Source organism: Tetrao urogallus, assembly GCF_951394365.1.
Source record: "Tetrao urogallus genome assembly, chromosome: 3".
NCBI classification, from domain to species: domain Eukaryota; kingdom Metazoa; phylum Chordata; class Aves; order Galliformes; family Phasianidae; genus Tetrao; species Tetrao urogallus.
Window position 1 is genome coordinate 2,046,563 of NC_136815.1, and position 12,048 is coordinate 2,058,610.

At 43.9% G+C, this 12,048-nt stretch overlaps 1 protein-coding gene across 1 annotated transcript in view; it reads right to left on the reverse strand.

The window, feature by feature from the left end:
- ADGRB1 (adhesion G protein-coupled receptor B1) overlaps positions 1 to 12,048 on the reverse strand; it is a gene marked incomplete at both ends in the record, with an annotated part of 200,316 nt that overhangs the window by 147,185 nt on the left and 41,083 nt on the right. The window contains 2 exons of the mRNA XM_079533020.1: positions 2,985 to 3,092; positions 10,997 to 11,155. Of these exons, the coding sequence (XP_079389146.1) occupies positions 2,985 to 3,092; positions 10,997 to 11,155 (267 nt within the window). The remainder of the gene's footprint in view (positions 1 to 2,984; positions 3,093 to 10,996; positions 11,156 to 12,048) is intronic.

A 12,048-nucleotide genomic window follows, 5' to 3' on the forward strand; every position in this document is an offset into this window, starting at 1 on the left:
CAAAACTATTGTATAATCTTGGGATCATTGAGGTTGGAAAAGATCACTAAGATTATCTAGTTCTACCACTGACCCATTACCACCATGCCCATTAAATCATGTTCCTAAGCAACACATCTACATGTTTCTTTTGAACACCTTTAGGGATGAGCACTCCACCACTTCCCTGTGAAGCCTGTTCCAATGTTTGATCACTCTTTTTGAAAATAATTTTTTCTTAATATCTAATCTAAACCTCCCCTGGTACAACTTAAGGGCATTCTCTCTCATTCTATCAGTTACTCAGGAAAACAGGCCAACTCCCTCCTCACTACAGGTACAGAGAGATAAGGTCTCCTCTGAGCCTCCTCTTCTCCAGATTGAACAATCCCAGTTCCCTCAGCCACTTCTCTTAAGACCTGTGCTCCGGATAAGACTTGTGTTCCATGGATGACAAGCTTTCCTACATTCCCACAGCAACTCTCTTTTATCTGGAGAGCTCCCAGCAGGTGTCACAGAAGAGGAGACTCTGGGCATTGCTCCATGGAGCTGCAGCACTGAAATCCAGGATCCTTTCCAGCACCTGGCCAACCCTGATAGTAAGTGATCTAGCATTACAGAGAACTCAGCTGGCTGTAGGGTCTCCACCAGTGCCTGCAGCATCTCCATGACACTTTCTCCCTCAGCATTAATTGAGCGACACATTGCTGCCATCGCTCCGCCAGCATCTCTTTATTTTTGGCACATCCCATCCATTTGACATCTCGCCACGTGCTGCCTCTGCTTCATTCACATCCTGCCATTGGCAAAAATCTCCTGGAAGTGATGTGTGGGATGATCTGGGAGGACTCATGCCAGGGACCTGCTGGGATGTCACTCTTGTGCTATGGATGGGAGGGGCATGTGGGCAGCCAGCATCACTGCATGATGGCACAACTGTGCCACAGTCCTTAGGACCTAGATATCAGGGCTGAAAACAGCTGGCAGGAGCAAATATTGGTCTTCTGCTAAGCAGATCTTCCCCTTCATCCAAGGTCCACATAGCTGGCATTCAGCTGTATTTCATATTTCATGTTTTTCCAGGTCTCACATAGATTTCAAATTGCCTGTCCCCTTCAAACTGTGTTAACTGCTAGGGAAGACTCTTGCTTTGTATTAGAATCCCCAGCTTCAGAGTCTAGTCCCAATCTGGGCTGTAGTTTCAGTCGGGTCTTTACATCTCCTTCATCCTGATCACCTCAAACAACCTGACCACAGCTGATGCTCCTGGGAAAGCAGCAGGGGCACAGTGAACAATTTGCAGGACAGCCTGCAGCTTCCAGACCTGGGGTCCTCAGCACAAGAAAGACATGGAGCTGTTAGAGCAATCCAGAGAAGTGCTACGAAGATGACCAGAGGGTTGGATCGCCTCTTTTACAAAGCCAGAGTGGGGAAGCTGAGCTTGTTCAGCCTGGAGAATAGGCTCCATGAAGATTCCATCACAGCCTTGTGGTACTTAAAGGGAGCTGATAATCAGGAGAGAAACCAACTTTTTACATGGGCAGATAGAGATAGGACAAGGGGCAAGGCTTTTAAACTAAAAGAAGGGAGATTTACGTTAGATGTTAGGAGGAAATTATTTATTCAAAGGATGGTGAGGCACTGGGACAGGTTGCCCAGAGAAGCTGTGGGTGCCCCATCCCTGGAGGCATTCAAGGCCAGGCTGGATGGCCTTTTGGGCAACACAATCTGGTGAGTGGCAACCCTGCCCAGGGCAGGGGGCTTGCAGTCAGATAATCTTTAAGGCATACCTTCCAACCCAAGCCATTCTATCATTCTATGATATCCCAGCCCATGCTTATCTGAAGACAACACCACAGCTGAAAAGCAGCTTTGCTTCATCAGTGCTACATCACCTGGGAATGCCTTCCCTTCACTCTCATTTGTACCATTCATCAGGTAGCAGCAGTATCAACACCCACCTTTTCTACAGCTTTTTGACAGCAGTGAATGCTGCTGCAGGCAGAGGGAGCAGATTCAGTGCAGGGTAGCAATGAGATTCAAACCATCCTTATAACCTCACCTGCTGCCAGGTCACCTTCAGAGCCTCTGCACCACAGTGCTGCTTTCTGGCACTGCTTGCTGCTGCACAATGAGTTGGACTAGAGCACATCTGATACACACCAGAATATGACCCCTTTTCACTTATGACCAGCGTCACAGCTCTTGCTCCTCAAATCATCCCTCTGAAACCTTTCTAGAGTACAAATAGTTTGCAAGGCCAATGGGCAATGATTTTTGACCTGCAGCCAGGGTCAGCACACCTTGCATTGCCCAAGAGCCATGATGCATTGAGCTCCTGCCATGAAAGGCAGCCATGAAGGGACAGCTTAAAATTAGATTGGACCTGGCCTATATCCAGGTCCTCTTCATTCTCCCCTTCCCAGATCACACAATTTGATCAAATATTCCTATTTGATTGCAGAAGTTTGGAAGTTCCTACCATAGAAATTAACAGATACAAGTCCTTGCACTGCACTAACAACTTGATAACAGAGGAAAGCAATACTGCTCTCTCCCCATCAAGGCCTGCACACCTCCTTCTACAGTGAATGTGAAGGCATGACATGGACATCAGCAAAGAGGCTGTACTGCAGTAAGGTCAGCTTTGGCTTAATGAACCATGGCTGTTTAGGTAGTTCAGACAAAGCAGTGGCTTAGAAGTAGGCAAGGTGATGAGAAGCAGTCTGTGAGAAGCATGGTCTGGTTAGAGATTTCGTCTAACCATTTTTGCCTTCTTTGGTTAACAGCAACAATAAAAAACCCATCAGAGCAATGGGATGGGAATGAACTGAGTGCTCAGAGTGTGACTTGCTGAGTAAGCCCACACTATCCTGGGAGGAAAAGGGTTGGTTAAGTGGGTCATTGAAACAGCAAAGCAAGTCATTGCAGGCACTCCAGCTCAGCTGGGACGTGTAGGGACAGGGCAGCTGGTCCAGAGTCTGTTGTGGTAGGTCAGAGCTTACCTATTTGAGGTGCAGGGTACCCGTAGTGCTGAAGTTCATCAGTGTCCTCTCGCTTTCTGTTATCTGTGGACCTCAGCGATTGGCTTCTGGAATTATAGCGTCCATTGGCTATGGCAAGGTAATGGGTCATGTAAATACACCTTGGTTCACTCTGCAAGATCTTTCACTACAAAGGTTACACGTATAAACAACAGTGACCTGCAATGTTCCGCTGACACGACCACCTGCTTTCCAACCCCAGCACCCTTGGCCACCAGCAGCCCCCAGGGCTATTGCATCAAACCAGCCTTCAAGACTTGGCCTGGCTGGCAGTTCAACCCCATGTTTTATCGCAATACATGGGACCATGTGGAATATGATCCTTTATGCCTGATCTTTAATTAATTGCAATGAACTGCTAAGGTGCCTGTACTCTTCATCGCACTTGTTTAATCTTTTCAGGTGTGCTGACAATGAAACCTGACAACCCTGACAGTGTTTTGAGATCTGTGGTGAAGATTGGCAGTATATTTTGGTGGAATACTCTGCCTTGCAAGTGATATCTACTTAGCAACATGGAGTATTCAGAAAATGCTGCATGGAGCAGGCAGGTGAGGGCAGGTGAAAAGGAAAGGAATGGCTCAAAAGTATGCCTCCTTCTTAGACTCTACCCTAACATAAACAACAAGATCTGAAGGTCTGGTATCAACAGTGTGGCTTATAGTCCAACAGAGCTAACATTGAGCATCTTGGCAACCTACGTGAAAGAGCAAAGCTACATATTACAGTGCACAGATATCAGTGAAGATCTCTGACTGAAGACCATGCTGTTGAAATCAGAAGATAACCAATACATTCCCTGTACAAATATTTCATTTCTGATGAACAGCAAGCACCTGTCTGCTTTCCAAACCCACAAAGCCGTCAACTTTGCGTTTACATCCTTTGTGGTATAGCTACAGAGGAAACTAAAATTTGACTCAGGTTTTCCTTGGTTGTGGGCATGTGGCAACCCTGATTTACACAAACACATGCCCTCCCTAGTAAATAGACAAGCAAGCAAGCAATAGCAATTGAGTCCCACCCCCCAGTACTGCTCGCTGCAAATCAGAAAAGCTCAGCTGACTCCGATGGAGTCATACAGAATAATGTAGTGCTGAGTCCAAGCAATTTGTTATCTGGCAACCGGTTTGTTTCCAAACAGCAGGTACAAAACAGAGGGCCTTTTTCTCCAAGGAGGTAAAAAACAGTCAGACACCTTTTCAAGATGTACAAACTGCCAAGAAATGAAATGGTGACAATTATCATCCTGGAATCCTGGGAAAATTAATAAAGGTTAATGAAGCTCCAGTGTGGTGGCAAGAGTCTTTATTGCCATCCAAAAAGGAAAAGCGGAGTGGGGTGAGGAATGATTCTGAGCTCCTTCCAGGAGCCAGACTTCACATTCAGCAGCTTTCTTCATGGAAAACACCCATTTAGTTAGTGAAATTATGTTATTCCCCATTACCAGCAAACCAAATCTTCAAAGAAACGTAGGAATAGATCACATCAACTCCTTGAAACCTTCCCAGCACTGACTGGTTGCAGGCTATTGGCTGGAAGGGACAAGATGGGGCAGTTACTTGCCTACTATCAACAATGGCATTGATGAAAAGGGCCCAAATCTTATTTGTTTATATATCTAGGAAGTTTGGGACCTTTGCACAAGAGACTAGGTTTACAAAATTTCCAACTACCTTTTCAATATCCAGTGTCTGAGTTTGCTTAAATTAGTCCTGTGTTCTCTGTGATATGGGACACATCCCAAATGCTGATCCATTTGCAGCACTCTTCTACCCGTGTTGACTATACTCATACTCTGTATGTTCTGATTTTACTTATTTTCATGAAAGCATCAAAACCACAAGGACCAACAAAATCTCCATCTGCAGTAAGTCTCAAAGGTTTCCCAGTGACTCATTTTGACTGGGAGGAGAAGGAAGGGATGGGCAGTGAAGGGGAGATGGGGATTTTGATAGATTTGTCAGCTTCTCAGAGCAAGGGAAGGGACATGACACTGAGTGTTTCAGAAGTGATCGGTGAGCATGGATAGACAGGGAGACAGAAGATGGGACAGAAGGAAGGAAAGATACAAGAGCATAGTAATAAATAAATGCAACCCGGACACCTTGACCCTCCTCCCACCAGCTCTTTGGTCTCCACATTATTGACATCTTCTAATGATTGATCTTGGTCTCAGAGAGAAGCATGGTTTCCTACAGAAATGACATGCCTGCACTGTTGCTGCTCATCCTAATCAAAAGTAATTGGGTCCAACAGCTGAACATGTCACCTTGATGGCTCGCCCCACGACTCCTCCAACAAAGATTTCGTCCAAGCCCATACCAGAGTCTCTGTTGCAGCAGGAAGGATGTCTTCCTTTCAGAAATGGTGTGACAGAGAAGCAGGCCAAGCCCCATTTAGCACAGAGCATTGCTTATATTTGAGTTGAACAGTTACTTCAAGTATAGGTGAAAATCAGTTGTGATTCTGAAGGAAGAAGGGAGATGACAGGTCTCTTGTGCACAAAGCCATATTGGTGCAATTGACTCTTTGCTGTGGACTTTATGCACCTGAATGGTGCATAAAGTTCACAGCATGGTGCATTTATGGGGCCATGTAATAAAGGCAGTAGGGAACTAATCAGATCTCAGCAACTTGCTTCCCACAGCAGGATCAGAGGAGAGGAGTAATGCTGGGATCAACAGAAGACATAGATATGGTTTACATGCAAACTGTATATAGGAATGGCAAACTGTGGAATTACCCAAGCCCTTGGAGAAGACTAGCAGTAGAGCTAGAGAAATAATGGCCTTGAGGCAAACAAGAAAAACTGTAATTGCAAACACTTGCAAGTACTTGAGATTTTGGAAGAACATGGATAAAATGTGGACAGAGAGGATGATCCTGAAGTGCTAGTAGCAGTGGGAAGAAGAGGCTGGTAATTAACATTGCTGATGAGAACTTGTAATGCGTAATCTTGAAATACAGCTGAGGGGAAAAAATGGGATGCAGAAAACTCATGTCTTTGTGGGCCAAGTCTCAAACTTCCAAGTGCGTCTCACTAGAAATACTCACTCTTCTCTCAATATTCATCCCCCGAATGGGAGAAAGGAAGAAAATAGCAGCATCTTTAAAATTATTCAGGCAAGCTGGGATAGTGGGAATGAAAAGACAGATGATAGCAAAAAGTGAAAAAATGATTTAAAAAAACACATTGAAATGGGCTAAATGTATCTCAGGTACATATAGGACAAGAAGCAATTCCAGTTTGAAATGAATTCTCGCCTGACGTGGAGAACTGAGATGCTCTCACATGTGGGACATTTCAGCTCTGTGACTGCAGCAATTTTTAATGAAATTCAGGGGGAGCAGAGAACAAGACCGAGACCCAGCCTTGCCACTGTCATGTGGAACATACTATTCTTCACATTCCTAATAGTTAAGCAGCTGAGGGATCAGATCCTGATCTCATTTCTTGCTGGAAACCAATACAGGTCAATGGGTTTGCACTTACATCATGCTGCACCTTACGGCAGGATGCAACAGCTCCCCACCTAGGTAAGGAGAGACATAACTGTCCAATCTGCATATTCATAAATGTCAGATGGTTTTGTGTTACTTCTGCCAGATAGGATGGCAGGATTTCAGCTGGCTCCTTGTGTGGTTTTCATTCCCCAGGAATCAGCGCAAGCCAACATTAGCTCTGATTGCTCTTGCACTTCTTCAGAGCTGCTGAATTTGAGCACCAGGGATAGGCCCATAGCATCCCTCCTCTGGTTTGAACATTGTCCTGTCTTGTTGTCCAGACTCTTCCCCTCCAGGACCTTTGTGTTCAAGGTCATCAGCAATCACAGATTTTGGCACTGAGCATAGTGTGTTGCCTCTTCCATCCAAGTGGGTGGACCCAGAAGTTCCTTTACAAGTATTTGCTATCATGCTTCAGTTGGCTTTTTCCCTCTATAAAGCAGCAGCTCCTAGTCAAATCCAAAAGATTGAGGACATTTTATCTGTCTCAACCAAAGAGAAGGGTTCTCATCAGGTTCTCTGTTTCTAGCATGGAAAAATCAGAGTTACAAAGGACAATGACTTTTGTGCTTCAGATTACATTTCTGGAGCTGAGCAGCTGCCACAGAAAATGGCTCTGCCCAAGACAGGATGCTATTAATAACATTTCCTTTCCAATGTGGGATAAGCCCTCATAACAAATTTTCTTTGGTGCTTTACAGCTTTGAAGTTTGCCCATGGAGAAAATTTACCTAGCTCATATGCCTTTGCACTTGAGTTTTATCCCTGGGGAAATCTAGCCAGATGATGTTCATCAAGCAAGAGACTTCTTTACACAAAACAGCTGAGACTGTGGCCCAGACAAGTGGAAAAATATTAAGCCCACACAGAAGGGTGGAGACATTCAGCTCTGCCTGTGCAGTGATTTCAAATGACACTAGCATCTGCAGCCAGTGCATTCACACTTCATCCTGGGAACCACATAGACACACCTAAATTTGACAACCACATTCAGTCACACCTCATGGAAAGGATCAGAGCTACCATTCCCATCACTGAATGACCTGCTTGAAGATCCATCTGGGGCAGCTCATGAAGACAGAGGTTGCAGTAGGGTGATAAAAAGGGTTTGATCCTTCTAGCACATTTGCTATGACCACAGAAAAGAAAATAACTAATGAAATCCTCATAGATCATCTGCAAGCATTCATCTCAGCTGCTCCAGAGAGTTGAGTGAGAGCACTTGCTCCAGATGCCATTTCAGACTGAAGTCTCCTCTGGCTACTAGTGTTGAAATACACTCGTTAATCAGCCACTAGCTTATGAGCCACTTTGAAAGAAACAAGGAAAGCGAAGCTAAAAAGAGACAGCCTTGCCCTCATTTTGAAGGTGGTGGTAATTTCGGTCTTATTCTGACATAACTTGCTTGGTCAGCAACTGACTTCACTTTTTAGTTGGTGGTATTACATTCCTTCAGCAATTTTCAGTGACCCACACAGCTATGAGAAAAATATTAAAGCACTTATCCCTTTTTTGCTTTGCTGCTTTATTGGGATTACAGATAGATCTCTGGTCAAGGAAAAGGGCATTTTTTGTTTGTTTATTTTCTACTAGAGAAGTCAGGTGTCACCCACTCTGCTATATCTAAAGAGCTAGTCAGGTGTTATTACAAGGTATTAAAATGCTGCAGAATTTAAAATGAGGAAGTACTTCTGTCCAGTTCTTTAAAAATATATATATATATATATATATATACACACTTTTTTTTTTTAAAGGAATTAGAATATAGTTAACTGCAATATGAAATGAACATTTAGGAAGACAACAATTCAAGTGGAAGAATGAACACCCTACTCATCTCTAGGAAACATATGAGCAGAAGTCAGTATGACAGCAATGGAACATTTAAAATAGATGGATTTATAATCTACCTCTAAGTCCTTCCAGAAGAGAAGGGGAAAAGTGCAAATATTTTACATTTTCATGGGTCACTTTCTATTTTTGGATTTCAAGGAATAAAAAGTGCATCTGTCTTGGGCATGGCTCCAAAGGCAACAAGGGATAGATGCATGGAACTAAGCGCATAGCTAGCATAGACATGGAGAGATGCAGGTTTATCTTCAGGTAGGACAAGATGTGCATAGGGAAGTGTTCCTGAAAGAATAATTGTTCACATCTTCCTTCAAATGCTTTCCAGTTTATTAGCATGAAAGCATCACAACGGGTCTCAGCAGTTTGCCTGCAAAGAGGCACTTGGGAAAATTAATCAGAATTAATTCATTTTATTTGATTTCAAAGGGGTAAATCAATTTGTGCTGCCTCATGCTGTGGATGCACACTTCTTCTAAACTAGGGCTTTCAACATAGTTTGAGATCCTTTATTCCAAAATAAGCTAAGCTGAACTAACTGCGCTTTAATTGGAGCAGGAGTTGACTGGGTGCGTAATGGGAAGGGGACAGGAAGAAAAGTAAAATAATTTATTGAATGATAGTCCCCTGGGCACAATCAGCCTTTTCTGCTCTTAGGATCAGCTTTACTGAGTGCTGCGCTTTAGAAAAGTGTAAGTAAATAAATAGTGAGTAAACAGTGATTAATCTTTCAGTGCTCTGCTATACAGATTGAGTGGAGGTGGAAGCTGCCTTCACCCCTTCCTTGCCACAGGAACCACAGGAGATCCAGCATGAAGAAGATCAAAGGTTGGGGCAGATGAAAGGAAGGCATTATGCCCCCTGCTTAGTACTAGTAAGAATGGACCTGAAAATTCTGTCCAGCCTGGGTTGTCTCAGTTCGAGAGAAATGTGAAGGAATAAAAGGAGTTCTGAGGAGAGATGTGAAGGTGATCAGGGTTGGGAATGAATGTGCTGCAAAGAGTCTGCTGGATCTGGGTCCCTCCCTCATTTATCCAGCATAGGAATGGAATTTTGAAAAGTTTTTTTACCTGTTATTCTGTGTGCTCTCATGTCTCAATAATGGCCACAGCCACACAGCATTCTCTACCCACCCACAATGGTATTTCCACCTTCACTCCAAGCCGAAGTTCAGGAAGTGTTTGGACAACGCTCTCATAAATATGGTTTGATTTTTGGGTAGTTAGTCCTGTGTGGAGCCAGCAATTGAACTCAGTGATCTCTGTGGATCCATTCCAATTCAGGATATTCTATGATTCTTTGTGTCTTCTCATTCAGAGCCATGTCCACCAAGACCGTTTCGGTCCTTCCTCCAGCTCCATTCAGGTGCAACCAGTTCTAGAACTGGACCCTCCACTCAGGTTTAGCTTCCAGGTCCTTGGCCATGGGTGGATGCACTCTCACCTTCACTGCTCCAAACCACAGCTTCCTTACAACTCCAGAATCACCAGCAAGCACATGGGACATCGGTTAAATTTCCCTAGTGTGGGTGAATCTCAGAGGAAAATTAGGAGCTGTGAGTCAAGGAGATTAAATTCTATATACTAGAAGGTTTCATTTTTAAAAATAAAAATAAAAAATCTAATTGCAACATGATTTAAATTTATGGAAATGTTAAAAAATTCATGAAATCATTTTAGCCCTCATTAGAGGAATATATTTATGTCCCTCTATTTGAACTTTCTCTTTATCAGGAGACATTTCCTTGCCTTTGAAGGAAACTGAACTTTCCCCAGTTATTTGCCTAGTTGGAGGAGTTATTCAAACATTCTCTACTACAAAATTGAAACAAAAAGCAGTGAATATTTATAAGCAGCCATTGGCTAGAATTTTCTGGGCTGAGACACTTCCGATGTTGTTTTTCTTCTCCACGTTCCTCTCTACTCAGCTAATGCAAAAGAAGCATTGGGAATGAAAGTGCCACAGGTTACCAGCTCAGCTCATCAATATCAGTGCTGGCAATCTGTCCCTTGCCCTCTGGAGAAGAGGACCTGGAAAGAGATTGTGTGATAAGAGTGCAAGGCCTATATCAAAGATTTGCCTTGGTCAGGCCGTGTGTTTTGCCCAAGTCCATCTAATCACCTTGTCTTAGTGCTACAGACTTTGATTTTGTAACAGAAACAGATAGCAGCAATACACCTGGCTGGGAAGGTGAATTAAACCAAAGGGAGATGGAAGAAGCAATATCTCTCTTAGCTCTATGCTTTATTGTCTTAAGAGGTCAACTATCAAAGAGATGTCCTTAGGGCACATGTTTTGCCATCCATGGCAGGCTTTGCAGCAGCCCGTGAATACCTGGTGTAAGTCTGAATACTTGTAGATTAACCTCTACTCTGTGGGATCTGCAGACGTGTGTGTGTGGTAAGACATGTCAACATGTGTGCATGTGCACGTGTGACTGCTAGACAAGCAGGGAAGGCCAGGATCGTGCACATCTGGAGTTGCATGCTCCCCTTGAGCCATTCACAAGTTTTACCATGCCTATAGACTACCTTTCGTTAATTATGGCTACGGGATTGAGACCTTTTTGAGAAGAGTGACCCACTCACACACGTGCAGGGGAACATGCCTCCACTTACTATTGCACGCCTTCCTATTGCACAGACGTCCTTCCTCCAGGACTCCCTCGCAGGCCAGGCCTTCATTGGGAAGGGGCTTACAGGTACGCATGCGGGTCTGCAGGCCTCCCCCGCAGTCCTTGGTGCAGTCGCCCCAAGCCGACCACGTGTTCCAACCACCTGGGCAAAATCCAGAAAATCCCTGTCAGCTTCAGTGTCGTGGTAGACAAAGCCAGACCTACACACCCTATGATACACCTACTTCCAAGGCCTCAAAGCAAGATGTCTTAGGATATGATAGGCAGACCACACAGAGAGACAAAATATGGGAGAGGAAGGAAGAGGGATTTACTTGTCACTGACTTCTCTTCAACTATCCTCTACCTTTAAACAGGGACTTTGGTCTTTGCCCTCCTGGACATTCTGCCCCTTTTCTAACTAGTCCATCTAATGGAGAGCTTGCTCTTAGCTCTCCATTTTGCTGCCTTTGGGACCCTATACTCAGAAGACAGTTGAGAAAACCATTCATCCATCACATACATCATTAGTGAGGCTTCTTCAGTCTTTGTGAATTCTCCTACATTGTGCTCATTGTACAGAATAGGGTCTCATCAGACCCTTACACTTCAATTTTTTAATGAAAATTAGTTTAATTTCATCATCTAATCCAGCTTTACATAGTGCCTGGGAACATCTTTCCATTTGCTTGGGTGGACTTCGAAAAATTTCCTCCTTCCTCTTGCAGTTTTATTCCTCCTCCCAAAACAGCCACGCTCAAATTTTTGCTCTGAAGACAAAGTGAGAATAAACATATGCATCCTTCACAGTGTTGAGTGAAGTGGTATAAATATTCAGTAATGAGAATAACATGGGAAAATAGATCAGGATGGAAACACAGGTTGTAAACCTTCTGACAAGTGGCTCAGACATCCTGGAAGCAGTGGGAAGTATAGGTTGTTATTAGCACACAATAAATATTTGTTCTTCAAGGAGATGGTCTTTGCCTTGAAAGTCACTTTCTCTCTGCTGGTTCCTTTTCTAAACAGTGTGGGGAATAGGCTTGTCTCTCCGGT